The following is a 20,408-nucleotide window of genomic DNA, read 5'->3' as shown; positions in this document are numbered from 1 at the left end:
AGCCACCCCCTACACCACCCCCACTCCTTTAGGTGAGGAGGTTGCTACCCCGTGGAGGTCTCAGGACAGCACACTCATCAGGCTTGTCTCCAGTGACGCTGCTGACCGAGACTGCCCAGTGCTGGCTGTCCTGCAGTGTGCCCCAGATGGCCTTTGCTGTCGGTTCCACCAGCCCTCAAGGTGGGCAGGACGTGCCCGTGCCCAGGGCTGGAGCTCAGAGAGCTGAGGGTGCTGCCCGGAGTCGGCAGGCAAGGCAGCACCTCCCTGCCCTGCCCTGGGCCTCCTGTGCCCTGCTGAGTGTGGGTGTGTTTGTACACACGTGTGGCAGTGTGCACAAATATGTGGGTGTAGGTTGCGTTCATGTGGGTGCTCTGGAGCCCACCGTGCCCCTCCCACAGCCCTCCAGTGTGATTCCAGGAAGCTGGATTCTCTTGACACCACACCCCTGGAGCCCCAAAAGGTGCCAGGCTGACTGGGTTCAGGGACCCACACTTCTGGCAGGTGCTCCCCTGCCAGGTAGAGGGGGGGGTCTTTGGTGGGGGTGGCCAGTGGGGAGCAGCCAATCCTAGGACACCAGGCCTGGGGCCCCTCGCGCGTCCTGACCTGTCTGTCGTCACAGGCGCCGGCCCTGCAGCAGTACCGCGCTAGCGCCGGCTCCCCGGCCAACCAGTCTCCCACCTCGCCTGTCTCCAATCAAGGCTTCTCCCCGGGGAGCTCCCCGCAAGTAAGGGACGCCGCCTCCCCTCTCCCAGCGGCCTGCACTCCAGCCCAGCATCGATCCCCTGCCTTCTGTGCTGCGCGCGCCTCATTCCATCCCATCTCGTCCAGTCGGGTGGGGCCGGGAGCAGAAGGCCCTGCACGCCTCCCCTGGCCCAGCCCAGGAGCTGCCACATTCCCTCTGTGTCTCTGTGGCCTCTGCGGAGACCCTCGCCTAGAGGTGGCAGGCTCCTCACTCGCATTAGTGATCTCAGTATTGGCCCCACCCTGGTCCCTTGCCTGGCAGGCAGGGACACCTCCATGTGTGGCTCAGAGCATGTGTCCCACAGCTCCTGCACCCGTGCACCCGTGTCCCTGCCCCCCGCACCTGCCCACACGAGGCTCTCAGTGGTGGGGGGTGTTCTCCTCCCACTTTGAGGGGAGTAGCTGAGGTGACAGCTGGCCTGTGGGTGGGGCCCCGACTCAGGTTCTCCTGTCTGCCTCGCTGGAAGGCGGGTCCTCACAGGAAGCTTTTCTGAGTGGTAGTGCAGCCTCTCAGGGCCTTCTGTCCCCGTCTCAACAGATGAGGAGACTGAGGCTTTCTCAGGCAGTGGAAGGGCTTGACCACATCATCAGACTTGGCTTTCCGCCCAACACCATTGGACCCGTTTCTGATGCACGTACATGCACACATACCCCCCCTGGGTTCCTCAGAATTTGCCTTGGTGCCGCTCTCAACCCGTGGCCGAATTCCATCTGGAACATTCCACCAGAGGAGAAGAGATGCCCACAGAACTTCATCTGGGCTCGAAATTTCCATGCTGCAGAGCCTCCTCAGGACCCTGCCACTCCATCTGCAAAATGTCACCAAGCTGAGAGACTCCCAAGAGCTGCTGCCATAGGGCAGTGCCCGAGGCTCTGAAGCCTCATTCTTGGCCCAGAGGGCAATAGGACTTTCCTTCCCTGCTAAAGAAGGGAGAGGAGCTGTCCTACCAGGCAGGACCATGCAAGAACAATGTCGGGCTCCAGGGCACGTGCCCTTCTGTCCCCATATCCCCAGTTCCCAGAAATACACCCAGATTGGGCCCTGTGTTGAGATTGTGGGTGTCCTGTTCAGGAAGGCTGCCCTCATGGTCCAATCTGCCATAGGAGGGGTCCTGCTGGGACCATCGGTGTACAGCTTCTTGCTCCACAGCCAGGTGGGCAGGGTATTAGTGAGCTCAGAGAAGCCAGAGGTCAGCCTGGTGTCTGCCAGCTCTAGACCCATCCATGTGGGCTCTCAGCTCTGTGGCTCCCGAAAAGTGTCTTGTCGGGTCACATGGTGTCACAGGATGCTGAGGGAAGGGAGAAGCAAGTCCAGGCAGGGGAAGGAGCAGGTGCCACCTGTTCCTGGGGCTGGACCTTGACTCATGTCCCTTTTTACATAGGAAGCAGGACAGGAATTTAAGGGTGGAGCCGATCTCTTGGGAGAGGTTTGCGTAGACCAAAGTGGGTTTGTCTATCCTAGGCAGGAAGTGTGTTGTCATCTCGTCAAGCCCACGTCTGTGTGTCTGTCAGTCTGTCCATCCATTCACTGGGTGCTGGCGAGGGAGGTGGGCCGCTTAAGAGGCTGTGAGGGCTTTCAGGTTGTCCGGACTCAACCAGACCTGGGCTTAAGATGGCCCAGAGGCTCGCTGGGGGGCAGACTGTGCTGGGTGGAGGCCAGGCCTGGCTTTGCACTGCAGCTGGGGCTCTAGGTTGCATTCAGTGGCCCTATAGGCCAGGACCTCCCATCCACAACCTCCCCAGCCTCTCAGGTACACGTTCTATCTGTCTGACCATACCCTGGCCCTTAGGCAGCTGGCCTTCAGTACTGTGTTCCTCCCTTCCATTCTGAGTGGACCCTTCTGGCAAAGTCTAATGGCAACTTCACAAAAGAAACCTTAGCCTGGGTGCCCTGCTTGTGACCGCCCCTTTGAGGCCAAGGCCGTGGAGATACACAGAGATAACCCATAGACACAGATAACCCAGGACAGGAAGCAGTCCTCCTTTATGGGGAAACCCAGCCACAACCTTGCAGCTCCCTTTTCCAAACCTGAAGCTGGCTGTATTTAGGGCAAAGTGGGCTTTTTTGCCACATGGGCTGTTTTTCTTTCTGCTCTCAGCTCACTCACCAAGGAGGAAGCAGAGTTGGGTCTGGGCTGCGGATGTGTTTCCTGAGGCCTGGTGCCGCGGGTGAGGTCTGGCCACACTGTCCCTCCTTCCTTGCACATTCCACCAGGCTCTATCCTGCAATCTCTCTGGCATCATGGGAGTAGGCAGGGCCTCCCAGCTCCTGTCCTGTTGTCTCTACTGCCTGTGAGGGTCCCCAGTCCCCCGCTCTTCTCCCAACAGCAGACCTGGCCCCCGGCTGGCCTTGGAAGAGCAGGAGGTGGGCTCCCTGCCCACCTATGGGCCCTGGGGTCCCCCAGGCAGCAGTCAGGGGGAGATAGCCGGGCAGGGGGCTTTCCGTGTAACTGTCCTGTGCTCGCTCAGCCAGCATCTGGCTCCGTACACCCGTCCTGTCCACGTGTATCTGGCCTGCCATCATGTCCCATGTCTCCCTGGGGGCCTGACAAGGGTCACCAAGTGCACTGCCCATCCTGAAATTCAAAACACCTCCCTCCTTGGCCCCCCACGTGTTTTCCTCTGGAACTTGTTGGGGGGGTTTCCTGATCCCTGTGGGCCCCCTGTCCTCTATCCGATGGCAACAGGGTCACCCGTACTTGGGCTCAAGCAGAGGAGATGGGGATGGTGCCTTGGCTCTTGGGGTAGAGAGGCCCTCCAGGAGCAGGCGGTGGAAAGAGGCATCCTGAGATGGGGGGCACCTCTCCTTCCTGGAAGGTGTGGGCTCTCTCCCAGGAGGCGTGTGAAAGTTGCTCAACCTCCTTTTTCCTGAGTGCCCTCCAGGAGGTTCCAGGGGCTTCCCTATGGGCACAAGCAGCCTGTGGGAGGCCCCCCATCCCGGCAGCCCCCGACCTGGTTTTGGGGACCATGATGACAGCAGGCCTTTCTTCTGTCTGCAGCACTCCTCCACCTTGGGCAGCGTGTTTGGGGACTCGTACTATGAGCAGCAGATGGCGGCCAGGCAGGCCAATGCTCTGTCCCACCAGGTGAGCGGGTGCCCGGGTCACAGCGCCCACAGCAGACGCTCACCCGGACCCCGCCCGCCCCTCGGGCGTGAGCTTCGCTCCTAAGGCTCCCTCCTGTCTCCAGGCCTTGGAGGGGGTGGCTTGGCTTGGCCTCCCCGGGCGCTTGTGCCACGCCCACAGGATGAGGCCAACAGCAGGGAGGGGGGAGGGCAGGGCAGCAAACAGGGACAGGCAGCTGCTGTAGCATCGCCTCAGCGTGGGCCGTGCATGTGGGTTTGCCCGGGAGGCGGAGCTGGCTTTGCGTGGAAGCAGGGTCAAGGGCATGTGGGCATGAGAAGGGTTGGTCGCTTACTGGAGCAGGTCACTCACCCATCCATCCTTCCATCAATCCATCCATCCAGCAAGCCCTGAAGGGGCAGTGTGTGGACAGGCCCGGGAAGGGTCAGAGATGGAGGAGGGGGAGACCCTAGACCATACGGTCTCCTAGTCAACAAACCCTCTGGGCATAGGCACTGGGCATCCCCCTGAGGAGCTGGTCCCGGCGGCTGCCGGCTGCAGAACGGACCAGCCAGCAGCAGGCAGGGCCTCAGCAGGGCCGGCCTCATGCCTGTGTGCTTCCACCCCCCAGCTGGAGCAGTTCAACATGATGGAGAATGCCATCAGCTCCAGCAGCCTGTACAGCCCGGGCTCGACGCTCAACTATTCGCAGGCGGCCATGATGGGCCTCACGGGCAGCCATGGGAGCCTGCCGGACACGCAGCAGCTTGGCTACCCCAGCCACAGCAGCATCCCCAACATCATCCTCACAGGTGAGGCGCCCCTGGCTGTGGCATCCTGGGGCTGGGGAGGGCTACTCTTGGGCACAGTGCCTCGATTGGGCCTGGCAGCTGCAAAGGGCCTCATCCCCAGGAGAGATGTCCCTGCCCTGCAGGATGAGCCATGCCATGACCAGGCCAAAGGGGGTCAGACCCCACTGATCTTGACCTGTTGCTGGACTGTGTGGAATGGGCCCTGGGGGACACACTGCACACTGGACCAGGCTTCCCGTGCTCAGAGCAAGGACAGGACAGAGCCGGTCACTCACCCCGCCCTGTGTCCTCTGCCCGGGTCCCTCTGCCCCATTAGCTGAGTGTACTAGGGTCACAGGTAACAGGGATGGGCCCTGCCCGGCAGGGCTCTTGCCATGCAGCCAACATACCTGCAACCGCCCCGACACTGCAATGAGCATCCCCGAGCAGCCCGAGCGAAGTATATGTAAACAGGTCCCTGCTCCGTGCAACAGAGAACCCAGACCCTTTGCTGCCCCCGCCCTACCCTGTGGGTTTTGGATTTTACCGAAAGAAGCATTATCTTATAAGCCAGCACTGTCTGATTGAGAGTGACACCCCCTGGTGGTCCAGCTGACATCTCCAGGATGGAGGAGTCCATGCCAGAGCCACCCCCCAACCCCACCCCACGCCATGGTGCTTCCTGCCTACCTTGGGGGTGCAGGCAGCGGTCCGCAGCAGGTGCTCTGGGAACAGTAGCTTCCGATGCGTGAGGAGGCTTAGGCCCCTGTGATTGCCCCAGTGGCCCAGAAAGACTAGAATTTTCATACCCATGTCTCAGATTGGGAGACTAAGGCCTAAGGTGGCACTGCAAGTAAAGGAGAGAGCCCAGGGTTGACTGGCTCTTTGGGGAGTGGGTGGGAATTCACACACACCCCAGGCTACTTGTCAGGAATGCATGTGAAGGCGACATCCTGGCAGAGCCTGGCAGAGTGGAAGAGGCCCCAACCCAGGGCTTCGCAGCCTTGGCACTGCCAGTATGTGGGGCTGGATCTTTCTCCGGGGGTGGTGGGGCTCACCGTGCATTCTGAGGTGCTGAGCAGTATCCCTGCTCCCCACTCATGACAACACAAAATCCCCCTAGTTGTCACCAGTGTAACCCCCAGAGGGCCAACCCCCATGTAAGTACCCTGGGGTGGCCCAAGCCCCTCTTACCTGAACATTGACAGGGGGTTATGGAGGCACAGGGTGTGGAACAGAGAGTCAGGGCTGTGCTGAGACTTTTGTCCTGTGCCCCCCCCACCCCATCCCCAGTGACGGGAGAGTCCCCTCCCAGCCTGTCTAAAGAACTGACCAGCACACTGGCAGGGGTCGGTGACGTCAGCTTCGACTCCGACAACCAGTTCCCCCTGGACGAACTCAAGATTGACCCCCTGACCCTGGACGGACTGCACATGCTCAACGACCCTGACATGGTCCTGGCCGACCCGGCCACCGAGGACACCTTCCGGATGGACCGTCTGTGAGCTGCACATCTGGCACGTCGCCGCCCAGCCCCCGGCTCCATCACCCCGCCGGTCAGTGGTCCCGACGGCGTCTCCCTGAGCCCAGGGACGGCCGCGCTCCGTCCTTCGCAAACGGCCGAGCTTGTGATTCTGAGCTTGCAATGCCGCCAAGCGCTCCCTGCCCACCCGCCCGTCCCACCCCCCAGCTGTCCACCTCCCTCGGGCCGCGTGTCACCCCCCGCGGACCCTCCCTGCGCGTGCTCTCTCGACCCTCACCCTGGGCCATGAGCCGTCCCCCTGTAAGATGCGGAAAACGTGTTGGTCAGGGCCGCCGGCCTGGAGGGGGCGCTGTGGTCCACGGCGGCGGTGGGCTGAGGTGCATTTTCCGACTGTTTGTCCAGCTCTCACTGCCTTCCTTCGTTCCTGGTCCCCCCATCCCAACCCGCCCGCCACCCCCAGCCCGAGGTTAGGTAGCGAGCCAGCCCCACCCTGCCAAAGGGAGAAGGTGCCAGAGAGAGGGGCAGACACAAAGTGAAATAAACACTATTTTGACTGCTGTCTTTTATATTTCTGAGCACATTCAGAGAATGCTATGCTCCGTCCCACGGAGGTAGAATATCAAAGGTGTGAACAGAGCATGGCAAGCAGCTAAATCTTCCTGGGACCCGCGCTCCCGCTTTGCCCACCCCCAGCCAGGTCCCTCTGCGGCCGCCTTTGCCCCAAAAATGAAGCCCCTGGCCGGGATGGAGGGGCCAGCTGGGGGGTGCATGTGGGGACCGCGCGCGTTTCTGGGGGTTGTTTTCATCTCTCAACTTGTTCTCATCTTTTCTTCTCTGTACCGTGGTCACTGTTACTGTTGTTTAAAGAGCGGGGTGGGGTGGGGACTGCCAGGGCGGGTTTTGTTGTGTTTTTGTTTGTTTCTTTCGGTTTGTATTTACACTTTGGTTGTAGACGAGTAGCTGACTCCTTCAATCCAGTACTTTCCTGAGAGCATGTTTTTATTCCGGAAATCCCATGTTACATATTTTTTAAGCTAACCGGACGCGGCCTGCGGCCTGCCGGGCCTGAGCTGAGTCTCCGGCCACTTGAGCTAAGGCTGAGTGAGGGCAGCTGGGGCCTGCTGGGGTCCCTGGCAGAAGCTCCAGGTGGCCGGGGTGCCTCCCCTCCAGCCACATGACAGACTTCCAGGAAGGAGCCACGGCTTTTATTAAGGGTCCCTCGAAGGCCCACCCCTGCCTGGTCGTCCTCAAGGTGCCTGCCGCTCCTCAGGAAGGACTAGGCCCAGACTCTGAGGCTGGCGGCAGCAGCAGCCCCTCTGCCTCCCCTCACCACCACCCCCCCTACCAGGGATGAGGCTGCCCTCTCGCCCCGCTCAGCCCGGAGAACTGGCTGACATTCTTCCCTTCCAGCCACCCCTGTCAGGGCTCCTCCCATCAGGGCTGGCTCCGGAGGCCAAGAGCAGTGTGTGTTGTAGGGGCAGCCTTCAGGGAGGCTGAGGTGACCCTCGGGGCACAGCCACCGTACTGGGGACTGTCCCTGGGCCTGGGAGGGGGTGACAGGGCTGTCTTTCTTTTCTGTCAGCTGCCCTGGGATCGGAACTGCTGTCTCAGTCCCTCCAAAGCTGCACCTTGAGCTCTGGCTGGCTCTGCGGCCTGCAGGCTGGGCTGGCACCTTCTGCTCGGTGCGTTTCTCTGTGGTGTCCCAGCCACTGTCTCTAGGTCTTTTGAGCCCTCGGCTCTGTCCTCGCAGGAGCCAGATTCCGTCCTAGTCATATCCCTCCCTTTCTTCCCTCGGCCAGGCCATTAGCATCTGGCCAAGTAACTGGGCAGCCCCAGGCGTGAGAAGACCCCGTCCTCAGTCAGTTAACCCCTGCTGCCCGCGTCTGGGCTGGGGGACGCAGGGTTGGTCTGTCCAGGTCGGGGGCCCAGCCTCTTACCAAGGCAGGGGCTGGGAGCAAAGAGTGAGACTTTTTCTTCTTCTTCTTCTTTTTTTTTTTTTTTTAAAGAAAAAACTACATGTACATAGAAGAGTTTGATTACCATTAGACTTGTGTGTAGAACTTTTTTAAAAATGGCCTTAATAAAACTACAAGCAACCTTCCTGGATGCAATTTTCAAAACAAGGCATTGGGGACCCCCGTGAGGGAGCCTTGTCCGCCCGTACTTCCCACCTGCTCGGCGCCTGGCTCTCAGCACAGGTGGGCAGGAGAGGGTGGACGTCCACCCCTGCGGTCCGTGTCCGACAGCCCCTTGGCTTGGGGGGCATGGGAGACATTGTATTTACATGGCCACTTTCGCCCAGGAGGGGCGTAGGTGCAGTTTTCCGAGGGAGGGGGTCCCAGCCAGGAGCCAGTGGCCAGGCATCCCTGTGTCCTCAAAAGGGTTCACACCCCTGCCTGGGCCTGGGCAGGCCTCCTGAGGTCGTAGCGGGGGATTTTGCTTATTTCGTAAATATTGCTTCTCTACTAAGTATTCTTGAATTGCCAAGATTTCCTGAAACAGGACAGCCTAAGGGAACCAGCCCTTTGACTTGTGATGTGAAATACTGTGATTTCAGGCGAGCTGCGCCGAGAGGGGTGGGCCGGGGCCCCTGAATATTGTACATAGACCCGCCGCCTGTGTCCTCGCTCATGCGCTTGGGACAGGCCTGGATGCTCAGCCCGCGTGAAGTCAGAGGCCAAGCCAGTCTGTCCCTCTGCTGCTGTAACACCCCCCCACCCCCACCCCCGCCGAGTGCTCTCGATTTTAGTCCCTTCAGCTGTGTGACCTTCTGCCCTGGGAACAAGCTGAACAGTGTGTTCCCACCTGCCTCAGTTTACCCTCTGTCCCCCAAGCTCCCAGGACAGTGAGTTGTTTACCCCCAGAGAGGCTTGTGGGTCAAAGTAGAGCCTGGGATCAGCCCCTCTGTGTCCTCCAGAGAAGAGGGCTTCTGCCCCTGTCCCCTCAACACACACCCATCAGAGTCACCCCCACAGTGTCCAGGACTCATGTGGGGGAGGAGAAGGGGTCTTGTTGGGACCATATTCCCTGTGACAGGTATCCATGCCAACCTCCATCCCCACTGAGTCCTTTCCGGGGGAAGACAGGCAGTGCTCTTCAGGACGTACTGTGACCCCCTCCTTGTTCTCCTCATACCCCCCGGCTTCCTCCCAATGCTCTTCTGGGCAGGAAGGGTTGGGGGGTACCAGTCCCTTGGGGCAAGGAGCCCTGAGACCCTCAGCGGAAAGTTCAGGAGGCAGGTTGACCCTTCCACAAAATTTAGGGGCCCCCAGCTGATAGATTCAAGAACTGTGTATGCTCTCCTCTGGGGGACAAACCAGAGCGGAAGGTGCCCTAAATGGCGTAAGTCCAGTCTCCCCTGCCACTGCACTCCAGAGGACTCCCTGGGAGCAGCTAGGCCTAAGGGAAGGGCATCCATGTGTGTTTGTGGCCCTTTCCCCAGACACACCTCCATGCAGATCTCCCTTTGGGCTTCTGAGCCACCTACCTGCCCCGGGCTTGTGCCTTGAGGGCAGGGGTCCTGCCTTTGCAGGTCTTTTCTTGTCTCTTTTGGGGCTTGGTGGGCTGGGAAAAGGGGTTCTGATGTCTGTGTTTTGGCCTGATTTCTTTGGGTGGCTGAGCTCCCCAGAGAGTGCCTCGCTGGGTGGGCCCTGTTGCGAGGCCCATGTGTCATAGTGGGGCAGGCAAGGATGGGTGTCCAGCACGAGGAGACCCCCGCATGAAGGGTGAGAAGGCTCCACGTCCATCCAGATGTCTTGGGGTGGCGGTCTGGTTTGTGGGCTGTGTGCCAGGTGCTACCTGTGGCCTGGTCAGGCAGGATGGGAGCCAATGGCCGGGCTGTGGGGAGCTGGGTTGCCTACCCCCATCCAGCATCCTGGACCTGGTGAGCCCCTGTAAGGGACTGTCCTTAGAGGGGCCCTCATTGGAGCTGAGGACACGTGGAAATGCTCCCCCCTCCCCAGACCTCCACATCTCAGCCAACCCTGAGCTGGTTCATAACCAAACATCCTTCCAGACTCCCACCCCCAGCTGGATTCTGGGTTTTCTGCATTTCCAAAGAAGGCATCCCCACTCCTGGGTACAGGCTGGGTGTGGTAAGGCCTGTTGGTATTGGGAGGCCTTCCACCCCCTGCCCCGGTCCTGACAAAGCAGCAGCAGCACCCATCACCTTCCCTGGGATCTGATGGAGCCCCAGGTCAAAGACCACAGAGGTTCTCAGTGTGGGGGTAGAGTGTGGGAGCTGCAAGGTCAAGGGTACCTTGTACCCCTGGTCTTGGCCCATTGCTCCTGCAGGTGCCACTGCAGGAAAGGGAGCTCTGGCCATCAGAGCCAGTCCCACTTGGCTTGAAGAGCTGTTGGGGGGAGGGGGAAGGGCGTACTGTGTGCTTCCCCCACTGCTGGAGGCCTGCCTAGGGTGAGTAGGCTGTGGGGTCTGTTGCTGCCCCACCTCCTGGGGGTTCCTGAATCATTCCCCCATCAGGCCCTGCCTGACTGGAGCTGACTCTGTCCTTGGTTTCTCTTGATCTTTGGTCTCCAGGGTTCCCGGTTGGATGGGGCCCAGGCACCTCTCATTACCCTTCCTGTGCCGCAGGCAACTGGCCACAGACCCGTTCTCTCCGAAGTGGCCTCTCCCCAGGAGGGAGGTGGGGTGACCTGAACCCCCAGGCCTGAGCACTGGAGTACTCTTAGAGGTATTGGGGTGGGCCACGGGTAATGCTAAAAAAAGACCCTTGTGACCCAGGCCTCAGCTTCCCTCCTGTCACTGGCTCAGACCCATGGGTCTTAGGGCCTCCAGCTCCTCCCTGGCAGGGTCAGGGATAGGGGCTAGACATGAGAGCGTTGCTGGCTCCAGACAGTTCCCTCTGCCTTCTGTCTCTCGGCCAGCCCTCCACATCCTGTCCCCAGGATGCTACTGACAGGCAGTACTTGTAGGGGAGTGGCGTCGCCCCCGTTTAGCAGGGTTCTGGAACTCGGGGGCCGTCAATGCCCAGCCCATCCTAGCCCACCACTTCTGACCTCTTGCCCACTCGGGACAGGTGGACATAGCCGTGGCCTTTGCCACCAGGCCCTGAGAGGAGGGCTTTGGCAGCCAAGGTCCACCTGCCCCACTGTGCCCCACTTTAGGAGAGTGCCCCCCAGGGGGCCGGGCGGGCCCACTGATATATGCAAACCGCCCTCCGAGCTCTGCTCCGCCTCTGTTCCTCTGTCCGCAGGCTGGCTCTCCCCCGCCCCCAGCATGTACACTCTGCTGTGGATGTCCCATGGGCCGTGGGTTGGGTGCCCACGGCGGGTGGGGGCGGGCGGCTCAGGGCGCACTCGGCCGGCCCCTGCCCATCCCTTCTGGCGTGGACGCTTTTGTCTTTGTACCTTTGCATCCTTTGTAATGAAACATAATAAAAATCCAATGTTTTCGTCTCTGCCTCCTCCCCTTTTTTCCTGCTCTTCCCCCCCACACCAGGGACAGAGCTTGGGCCCAGTCAGACAGGCCAGGTTGGGAGCCACACACAGGCACCCCCCCCACACACAAAACACACACATGAATATGGACACACAGACATGAGGGCCTCATCCCCACCCCTAGCCAGCTAGTCAGGGCTAATGTCTGAAAGAGGAAGGACCCCCACCCCATCATCCTGGGGCAGGCACTCCATGGTGGAGATGGAAGCCCGTGACTTCAAGTGGGTGGGGTGCCGCAGCAGGCCTGTGTCCTCCCCCGTCAGGGTTGGACACCCCTAGTTGGGTCGTCGGGCCCTAACCAGTCAGGAAAGGAGTCAGCCACAGGCCTGGGTTTGGGGGTCCCTGTCCCAGCACTCCCTCTGAGGCCCCCCCCACCATCTCCCCACAGCAGACCCAGCAGCCAGCCACTCCAACGCCCACACTTTATTCTGTCCTCCCTGAGCCCCTCTAGGACAGCCACCCCTTGGAGCTGTGTGTCGAATTCCCTGCTTGTCCCAGCGAGGGCAGCCACGAGGGTGGCCATCTTCCAGCAGTGGGTCGCCACTCCCCATCCCTAGGCCTGCAGCAGCCTCTGAGTCTCGTAGTCCTCTGGGATGGTATCTGCAGAGAAAGGGCAAGCAAGTGAGGAGAGATGAGCTTGGGCAGGGTGAGCGCCACACCCTCCCCGGCAGGACGCGCCCCTCACCGTTGCATCGGTAGCGCAGATTGGCCCAGATGATGTTCTCTTGGGAGAAGCAAAAGACCCCCAGGCGGCCACCCCGCATGGTTGTGTCCAGGACCACGTTGCTGTCGGCCACCAGCTCAGGGCCCTCGTAGAACCGCACCCTGTGAGGAGGACGGGCTGGTGAGTCAGGGTCCTGGGCTAGGCCCTCCCTTCTGAGGCCTTGGCATCTGCCTTGGAAGATGGGTCCCCTCCTATCCCAGGGTGGGGGGCCCTGTGCCTCCCCCATGCCTGGGCCACATTTAGGGCAGGTGGGGCTGCTGAGCTGAGTCTGTTTCTCGGTGTGAGAGGATGGATACAGCACCTGCTAAAGCAGAATGCCCAGACTTGCTGGCCATGCGGAGTGGGAACCAAGAACAGAGTGAGTGGGACCCCACCTTCTATCTGATGACCTGCTGTGCCCTGGGTCTTAGGATGTGTGCCATGTCCCTGAGCCAGACACAGTGAATCTAATGGCGCATATCATTCCCATTTTACAGATCAGGGGACTGAGGCCCCCTGAACCTCCAGGAGCCAGGACAGAGCAAGGGACTCCTGGTCCACCAGCAAGGGGTGGGGACCCCACCTGATGTAGCCCACTTGGGGCCGGTGCTGCAGGAACCAGCGGTAGGATGTCTTGTCCTTCCAACCCACGTTGCGGGGGTCCTTCCACAGCAGCCGCACCTGGGATGCTGTGTCCCCAGTGTGCCAGAGTGCATTCCGCAGCTGTTCCCCAGGGCCTGTGGAGGACTTCACAGCCTGCGGAGCCCAGCAATGGGGGAACAGAGTCAGAGACTGCACCAGCTACTGGAGACCCCCAGAACCCTGCCTGCCAGAACAGGTGGGGAGCTGCAAGTCTTGGCAGTGGGGTGGGGGTGGGGGCTTAGGGTTCCTGGATGGGAGACCAGCAAGAAAGCTTTCTTGAGGGTCACGTGAAGATTCATAGGTGGGATACAGGGGGCAGGAATGGTCCAGGATCTCATGAGAGGATGTGGGAGTCCATAGACAGGTTTGGGGTCTGAAAGGATTTGGAAGGGTCTGCAAGAAGACTTAGTGACCTACAGAAAGTCTTGGGTGTCCATGGGATTAACTGGGGGCTGGAGGATTTGGGGGATTTACTGCAGGGTTTTGTGATATACTGGGGTCTAGAGGTTCTGCAGGAGGATTTGGAATCTGAGAGAAAGTTTAGGCTCCATGAGTAGGTTTGGGGGCCTAAAGGCAGACTGGGGGACCTCAGGGAGTGTGTGATCAGCCTGTGGGAATCCAGAGGAGGTCTGGGAGGACTCTGAGATCCATAGAATGATGCTGGGGGGCTGCAAAGGCTTTGGGAGTCCAGCGAAGGACTTGGGGCCTCCTAAGGAAGGACCACAGGGACCTAGAGGTCAGGTAGGGCCACAGACACCTTAAGCTGAATGCCAGGTTCAGCCACCGCCCGGAAGGGATTGGCCTGCCAGTATGTCTGCTCCATCTGCTTCCACATAACCACATAAAAGCTGGAGCTGTCCTGGTAGCCAAAGATGAAGCCTGCGTAGTCGTCATCCGTGACCGTGTTCACGTGGAATGTGCCTTCGAAGTCCACTCCATTGAAGGCCGTGTAACCTGGGCAAAGAGAGGGGAGCGGTGGGGCTCCGGGACGCTAGCCCTGCCCCCACCCAGCCCTACCTAAACCGGCGCCCTGTCACCCCCCCCACCCTGGATTTCCACTCGCCTCCTAAACCCTGGTCCCCACTCCCCAAGACCAGCCATGACCACTCCCCTAAGCCTGCCCCAACCGCCAAGGACCATGCTCGTTCAGAGTCCAGAGCTGTCTGGCCCCTGAGCCCAGTCCCAACCTGGCTCCGCCTTTCCTGAGTTCAGCCCCGCCCCCGCACCGCCCTCCTCTGACCCCACCCTCTACTCCGCTCGCCGCACCGCCTTGCCCTTCTCGGTGTCTCACCCACAGCCAGGCCAGGATCGCTGTTCATCGTCTGCACTATCTCCATACCCTGAAGGGGTCAAAGGAAGAAGGGCCTCAGGCTGGCCGCGGGGGCCCTCGGTTCCCCCGCCCCCAGCTTAGAACCCTCTCTCATCGCCTTCTGCCAGGGCCAGGTCCCAACCTGGTTGAGCACCACCCAGTTGGGATCTATCTGCGCGTCACCCTCGGGGTCCAGTACGACGGTCTGGAAGGCCCGGAAGTCGGTGAGGGTGACCTCGGCGTTCTCCGGACACACATCGATCTTGTCCACCACCTTGTCCGCGTCGAAGTCGCCCTGGCACGCGTCGCCCACTCCGTCCCCTGAAAGACCCAGATGGTGGGGTCAGCGGCAGCCCCGCCCAAGACCTAGCCACGCCCACACCTGCCAAGGTCCCCACACCAGCCGCAATCCCACCACAGGCCCCGCCCTCTGCCTTACGGTCTGCGTCTTCCTGGTTTGGGTTGGGCACCAGGCGACAGTTGTCCCGACTGTCAGGGACTCCGTCGTTGTCGTCATCCTCGTCACAGGCATCACCCTGGCCATCGTGGTCCGAGTCCTGCTGGGCACTATTTGGTACTGTAGGGCAGTTGTCCCGTGAGTCCTGGTGCCCATCCCCATCCCTAAAATTGGTGGGTGGGACACAAAGTGAGATTTCCCAGAGTGCTGGGTCAGGGCCGCCCACCGTCGGTCCCACTCCCACCCCAGATGGTTTCCTTACTGGTCTTGGTCGCTGTCACAAGCGTCTCCCACAAAGTCGTGGTCTACATCCCTCTGGGGAGGAAGAATGCAGGAGTCCAAAATCAGGGCAGGAAAATTCAGAAGCCTCCCACCCACCCCCAGTTCCAGAGCCAAAGTCATCCTGACCCCACGGAACAACCCACCACCACCATGCTTAGACTAGAGTTCAGTCTCCTTAACTAGCGTGGAGCTCATCTCAGGGATCTGACTCCGCTGGGGTGTGGCCTGTGCTCACCTGGTCTGGGTTGCTTTTCTGGGGACAGTTGTCACAGGCATCCCCTACACCATCACCATCTCTGTCCTTCTGGTCTGAGTTGGGCACCCTTGGGCAGTTGTCCACCGAATTTCGGATCCCTGCGAGAAGCAGGGGTACAGCAAAGGATCCCAAGATGGGGGCGGGGCCAGGCTGACCAGGAAGACAGATGCAAAGCACGCCTCTCTAGTAGATACAAGTGCTCCTGCAGGGACCCACGTCTCAGAGACTTAATGATGGACAGGGGGTCAGGGAACAGGCTCTCACAGGGGAAGCTCAGGGGCACCCTCCACTGGTACTGTGAATGCACCCTGAGTGTGAAGACACTTAGGGTGCCAGGTGTAAAACTGGCATGTCCCTGGCCCTAAACCCCAAGTTCGCGTCCCTGTTCTTCTACTTATTCCCGGCAGCATCTGACAAAGGGCCCACCTCCCCCTCCTCCAAATGTTCCTGCCTTTCACCCTCTGCGTTGTGTCCCGGGTTGCATTTTCTCTGCCCACCAGAGCACAGTCCACCGTCCCTTGACCGCAGGACAGGCTCACCCGCTGCTGCTTCCAAAACTAGCCGAGCCCCGCCCTCAGGCAAGCCCTGCCAGCCCTCGGTGCCAGCCCTTCCCTCTCCCCTCCCCCTGCTGCAGCGCTCACGATCGCCGTCGATGTCGTCGTCGCAGGCGTCGCCTTTGCCATCCTGATCTGTGTCCTTTTGGTCGTCGTTCTTCTGGGACCGGCAGTTGTCGCAAGCATCACCCCACTTGTCGCCATCTGCATTGCGCTGGTCTGGATTCCGCACCAGCTTACAGTTGTCCTGGGGAACAGGGCCGGTTAAGGAGGGGGGATAGGCCTGGAGGGGCAAATGTCACTCCCCTGTCCAGCCCATCTCCGAGGACCCCCCTCCTCTGCAGAGACGCCCCATCCCTCCTGAGCCCCCGTGGCCACATCTTCTGAGGCCGCTTCCCTCACCCAAGACACACACACCCCCAACAGCCTTGCCTAGGACCCGACGTTGGCCCCACCTGCTCATTGAGCACCCCGTCCCCATCGGCATCCGGATCACAGGCGTCTCCAATGCCGTCGCGATCAACGTCCTCTTGCCCTGAGTTGGGCACCGTCACACAGTTGTCCTAGGGGCGGGCACAGCCGGCATGAGGGGCGTGGTCGGGGAACCCCGCCCACCACCGTCCATTTCACGCCTTTCAGACCCCGCCCACCTTACGGCACTGGCGTTCTGAGCAGCGAAGCTTCTCGTCTGGGAAGCCGTCCAAATCGGTGTCTCTGCCGCAGAGGAGCCCGTTGCCCGCCCAGCCAACGACGCACTGCGGGTGGGATAGTGAGTAGGTGCCCCGGCGTGATAGCCACCCCGCCTCACCCCTGCATACCCACGCCATACCCCTCCCTGCCCCCCAGCACTCACCACGCACGATCGCGAGCCATCGCGTTCCAGAATGCAGTCGGCTTTCTCGTGGCACGGGCTTGGCGTGCCGTCGGGGCAGAAGCGTTCTGAGCGCCGCTTGCAGCCAGATGTCTGGTCGCCCACGAAGCCAGGCTGGCAAGGGCCGCACTGGAAGGAGCCCTGGGCCCGGACGGCAGGCAGTGAGCTTGGGCTGCCTGCCACTTCGCACCCACCCCGTGTTTCGATCCTATCCACTCCTCCTGGGCCTTACCCGGGTGTTGACGCACACGGAGTTGGGGACACAGTTATGCTGCCCGGTCTCACACTCGTTGATGTCCGTGCAAACCTGGATGGCAGGGAGCGCAGAGGTCACCGCCCACACGCACAAAACCCTCAGACCTCCCTTCCAGTTCATGTCTCCTCTGCATCCTACGTCTCCCCTTTATTCCTCCCCCAACCTCAACCATCCTGATGAGGACCCTTCCCCAATCAGTCCCCCAGGCCCCGGACCCCCACCCCTTCCCGCTGAAGCGAGGCAGGAAAATGGCCGCAAGACTGTAGGACCAGTTTATTAAACAAAACGAATCCCCCATTCCCTCCTGGAGCCCACCCCTCCAGGGCCCTCACCTGCTTGTTGGCCTTGGCGAAGGCCAGCCCCACGCCCTCGTGAGCCCGGCCGCTGTACCCCGGCGGGCAAGCCTCGCAGCGGAAGCCGGGGCTGGTGTTGATGCAGCGGACGCGGGGGAAGCAGGGATGGGCGTTGCACTGGGGGAGGAAGAGCCACGGAGGGTCAGAGGATGCAGGTGGTGGGCCCCCTCGAGAGCGGAGCCTCAGGATCTTTTGGGCTTAAACTTAGAAAATTCAGGGACCATCAGCCAGCACTTGGGGTCGGGGGTGCCCTGTGGGGCAGAGGCCATCGTCCCAGCGGTCAGACACGACTTTGCCTTGATGGGGCCAGGGGAGCGACCTGGCGGGGAGAGGGGAGTGCCTGGAGGGGGGTGTTCCCGGGAGCAGATGAGCTGGGTGTTGAAGGATGGGGGAAGGAATTGCGAGGGCGGGCGTCCCCAGCAGAAGGGGGAAGTGGTCGTCGGGGCGTGCGTGCCCGGCGGTGGAAGCGTCGTCCCGGCGGGGGCCTCGCGGTGGTGCAAGGGCCGTTGGGGCTTGTGAGCCCGGGAGGTGAGGGGGGTCGTTGGGGCGGACCACTCTCGGAGGTAGGAGAGTGGTCGGGGCGGGCGTCACTGGCCACAGAGGGGTTTGGCGGGACCCGCGTCACTGGTGGTGAGGGAACCGGTCGGTGTGAGGGCCCCCTGCCGGCAAGGTCGTCTGGACTTGCGCCCCCAGAGGTGAAGGGGTCCTCTGGGTGAGAACCCTCAGCTGGGGAGGAGATTGCGGGGGAGGTGGGTAGTTGCGGAGGCAGGCGTTAGGGGGATCGTCCGGGCGGTGGGGGGCGGGGGGGCGCGAGCGCACCTCGTTGACGTCCACGCAGTGCGAGCCATTGCCAGTGAATCCCGCGGGACAAGGTCCACAGCGCGCGCCGCTTGAGGTCTGAGTGCAGACCACGCCCGGGTAGCAGAAGCCGGGCGCGCACTGGGATAGGGGCCGCACGCTCAGACCGGGTGTGCGCGCCGGCTGCATCCCTGCCGGCAGTGATACAGGGCAGGTCAGGGCCACGCCCCGGGGCGGAGTCTATGGGGCCACGCCCCGTCCTGGGCCCTCTGAGACCCCGCCCCGGACCACGCTCCCTGCCCGCCAGATTTTCTCAGTCACTGTATCTCGGCGCTCGTCGGTTTTCGGCTTCTCCCTCTGCGTCTCTGCATCTCCCTGCATCTCGCGCACGGCCTCTGCTTCTTTTCGTGTGTCCCTTCCCATAATCTCTGTCTCCGCTCCTTGTTCGCCTCTCTCCATCCCTCGTCCAGTCTCTCCATCTCTGTCTCTCTCTGTCTCTTCCTCTTTTCCTCCCGGTCCTTCCTTCGCTGTCTCTGCCTTTGTCTCCCCATCTCTTCTCCATCTCCCGCCTGCCACGTCTCTGCCGCCCCAGCGGCGCTCACCGCACGCATCACACTCCATCACAGTGTTTTTCAGAAACGTGATCTCCTTGACCTGCGGTGCAGGAGGATGGAGTGTAGTCAGCGGGGCCCCATCCTTCTCTTCCTCCCTTGGGTCTCCCCTCCCCCTCCCCCAGACTCCCTTTCCACAGGCCCACTCACCACCCTCAGATCCTCCCTCTCCCCTGCACACCGCTCCCCCCCCCCGCCCCGCTCTGTACTCCCTATCCTCCCGCTCCACCCCTCTTTCCCAGGGACTTCCTTTAACCCCTCACGAACCCCTGTCTTCTCCCGGGGAAACTTCTACCCCTGGGACTTCCCTTTCCCCCCTTTCTACAACTTCTTCCCCGATCTTGGTACCCAGAACCCTCTCCCTCTCCACCGGGACCTGCTTCTCCTATCCTCCTCCCCACCCTCCTCTTTCAAGCCTCTCCCCTCCTCCGCGCTCCCTGTGTCCCCACCCTGGCCCGCACCTGCTGCCGCAACAGCTCCCGCACGTCCTGCAACGCCGCGTTGGTCTCCTGAAGTTCCCGAAGCATCTGCGGGCCCAGATCTCCACCTGCGCCGACAGGAGGCGCTGATGGGGCATGGGGGTTTGGGGACCACCCCCCACCATCAATCCTCACCGCAACGCGGCAGGGACCCGGGACGCCCTCATTCCTTGAAGTCCGCCCTGCTGCCTGCTTTCTCCGTCCTGCACGTCCCGATGAACAGTCCCCGAGCCCCTAGGAGCCTCGACCCCAGGCCTCTTGGGTCCTCCGGTATGGTTGGGGGTCGAGGCCACGCGTGGGGAAGGGGCGGCTTACCTAGTGGTATCTGGCCCTGACCCGATGCGCCGAGGGCAGCCAGGGAGAGAAAGAGAACGCAGGCGGCGGCAGGAACCATGGCGGCGGCGGGGAGCTGGACTGCAGCTCGCTCTCTGCTGCCCACGAGGCCCGCGGGGCCTATTTATCCCGGCGGCGCAGCCGGCTCCCGGGACGGCCCACCCGCGGCCCTGCCCAGAGTCCAGCCGCAAGGTAAACAGACGGCGCTAGTCTCAGCGTTCAAGGGCCCGCCCGGTGTTACTGAACCTGGACACGACAGGGAAACTGAGTCACGGGGGAAACTGAGTGTAGAGATCGGTGGCGCGGGTCGTCAGGTGGGACCACCCTCTAGCCTTCTTTAACTTATTTATTGAGTGCCTGCTTTATGCCAAGATTGGGACATAGCTGAGTACCAGGCGATTCCTATGGCTGCTCCCCTCAGCTCACACTTGGGGAAACAGAGTCAAGGCAAGCTAAAGACTAGGGCCTGCACCCCCCGACTCTGCTTTAAGTCAGGCTGACTGGCCCTCCACTCCTTCCTCACTTGCTTCAAAATGCGGCCAATGACGTCTCTGTGCTTCAGTTTCCTCCTCTGTACCATGGAGGTAATAAGTTTCATTGTTGATGATTATCATTATAACAGGAAAATGGGGGCTCAAGTGAGAGTGGGGACTCTTGGGTTCCCTGCCCAGGTCTAGAGAGTTGCAAGTGGGTCTCCGATCGGCTTTATGGTCTTCTCTGTCTGTGGTTCTCTGGCTGGTGAGTGCTGGGGGACAGCCTGGTGGTGAGCCCACTCAGTTTCCCAATCTGTGTAATGGGCTGTGTGCAGGTCCATCCTCAGCAGGGGACTGCACAAATTCAAGGGCTCCAGCTGGAGGAGGTCTGCGGGGGGGTGGCCAGGGCTTCTGTTTGTGGAGACCTTGCCATACCTTCCGAGCTCCGCTCCAGCTGCTGTGGGAACAGCCTGTAATAAAAATAAGAATTACTGCTA

At 61.2% G+C, this 20,408-nt stretch overlaps 2 protein-coding genes across 8 annotated transcripts in view; one reads left to right on the top strand and one right to left on the bottom strand.

Moving 5' to 3' along the window:
* CRTC1 (CREB regulated transcription coactivator 1) overlaps positions 1-11,492 on the top strand; it is a 78,231-nt gene extending 66,739 nt beyond the window's left edge. For 3 of the 7 annotated variants that reach the window (XM_082706881.1, XM_082706884.1, XM_082706880.1), the window contains 5 exons: positions 620-724; positions 2,841-2,915; positions 3,741-3,827; positions 4,435-4,615; positions 5,888-11,492. In XM_082706881.1, coding sequence (XP_082563007.1) covers positions 620-724; positions 2,841-2,915; positions 3,741-3,827; positions 4,435-4,615; positions 5,888-6,099 — 660 coding nt within the window. In that variant the 3' untranslated portion in view covers positions 6,100-11,492. The remainder of the gene's footprint in view (positions 1-619; positions 725-2,840; positions 2,916-3,740; positions 3,828-4,434; positions 4,616-5,887) is intronic. The other 4 variants (XM_082706885.1, XM_082706882.1, XM_082706886.1 and 1 more) reach the window with 2 other exon arrangements.
* A 450-nt stretch (positions 11,493-11,942) lies between these two features.
* COMP (cartilage oligomeric matrix protein) lies at positions 11,943-19,552 on the bottom strand. Its single transcript, XM_082706865.1, has 19 exons — positions 19,421-19,552; positions 19,088-19,173; positions 18,618-18,669; positions 18,037-18,206; positions 17,197-17,334; positions 16,841-16,915; positions 16,591-16,749; positions 16,388-16,492; positions 16,193-16,300; positions 15,825-15,984; positions 15,163-15,281; positions 14,908-14,960; positions 14,628-14,809; positions 14,331-14,509; positions 14,171-14,219; positions 13,637-13,833; positions 12,821-12,993; positions 12,220-12,359; positions 11,943-12,134 (listed from the first exon to the last, which is right to left on the bottom strand). Exons 1-19 carry the CDS (start codon positions 19,497-19,499, stop codon positions 12,088-12,090), a joined length of 2,271 nt encoding a protein of 756 aa, XP_082562991.1. The 5' UTR covers positions 19,500-19,552; the 3' UTR covers positions 11,943-12,087.
* Positions 19,553-20,408: the final 856 nt, after the last annotated feature.

This window comes from Mustela nivalis, assembly GCF_964662115.1.
Source record: "Mustela nivalis genome assembly, chromosome: 1".
Lineage (NCBI taxonomy): Eukaryota > Metazoa > Chordata > Mammalia > Carnivora > Mustelidae > Mustela > Mustela nivalis.
The sequence above is the reverse complement of the archived record's forward strand: the minus strand, read 5'-3'. Positions and strand labels throughout refer to the sequence as shown.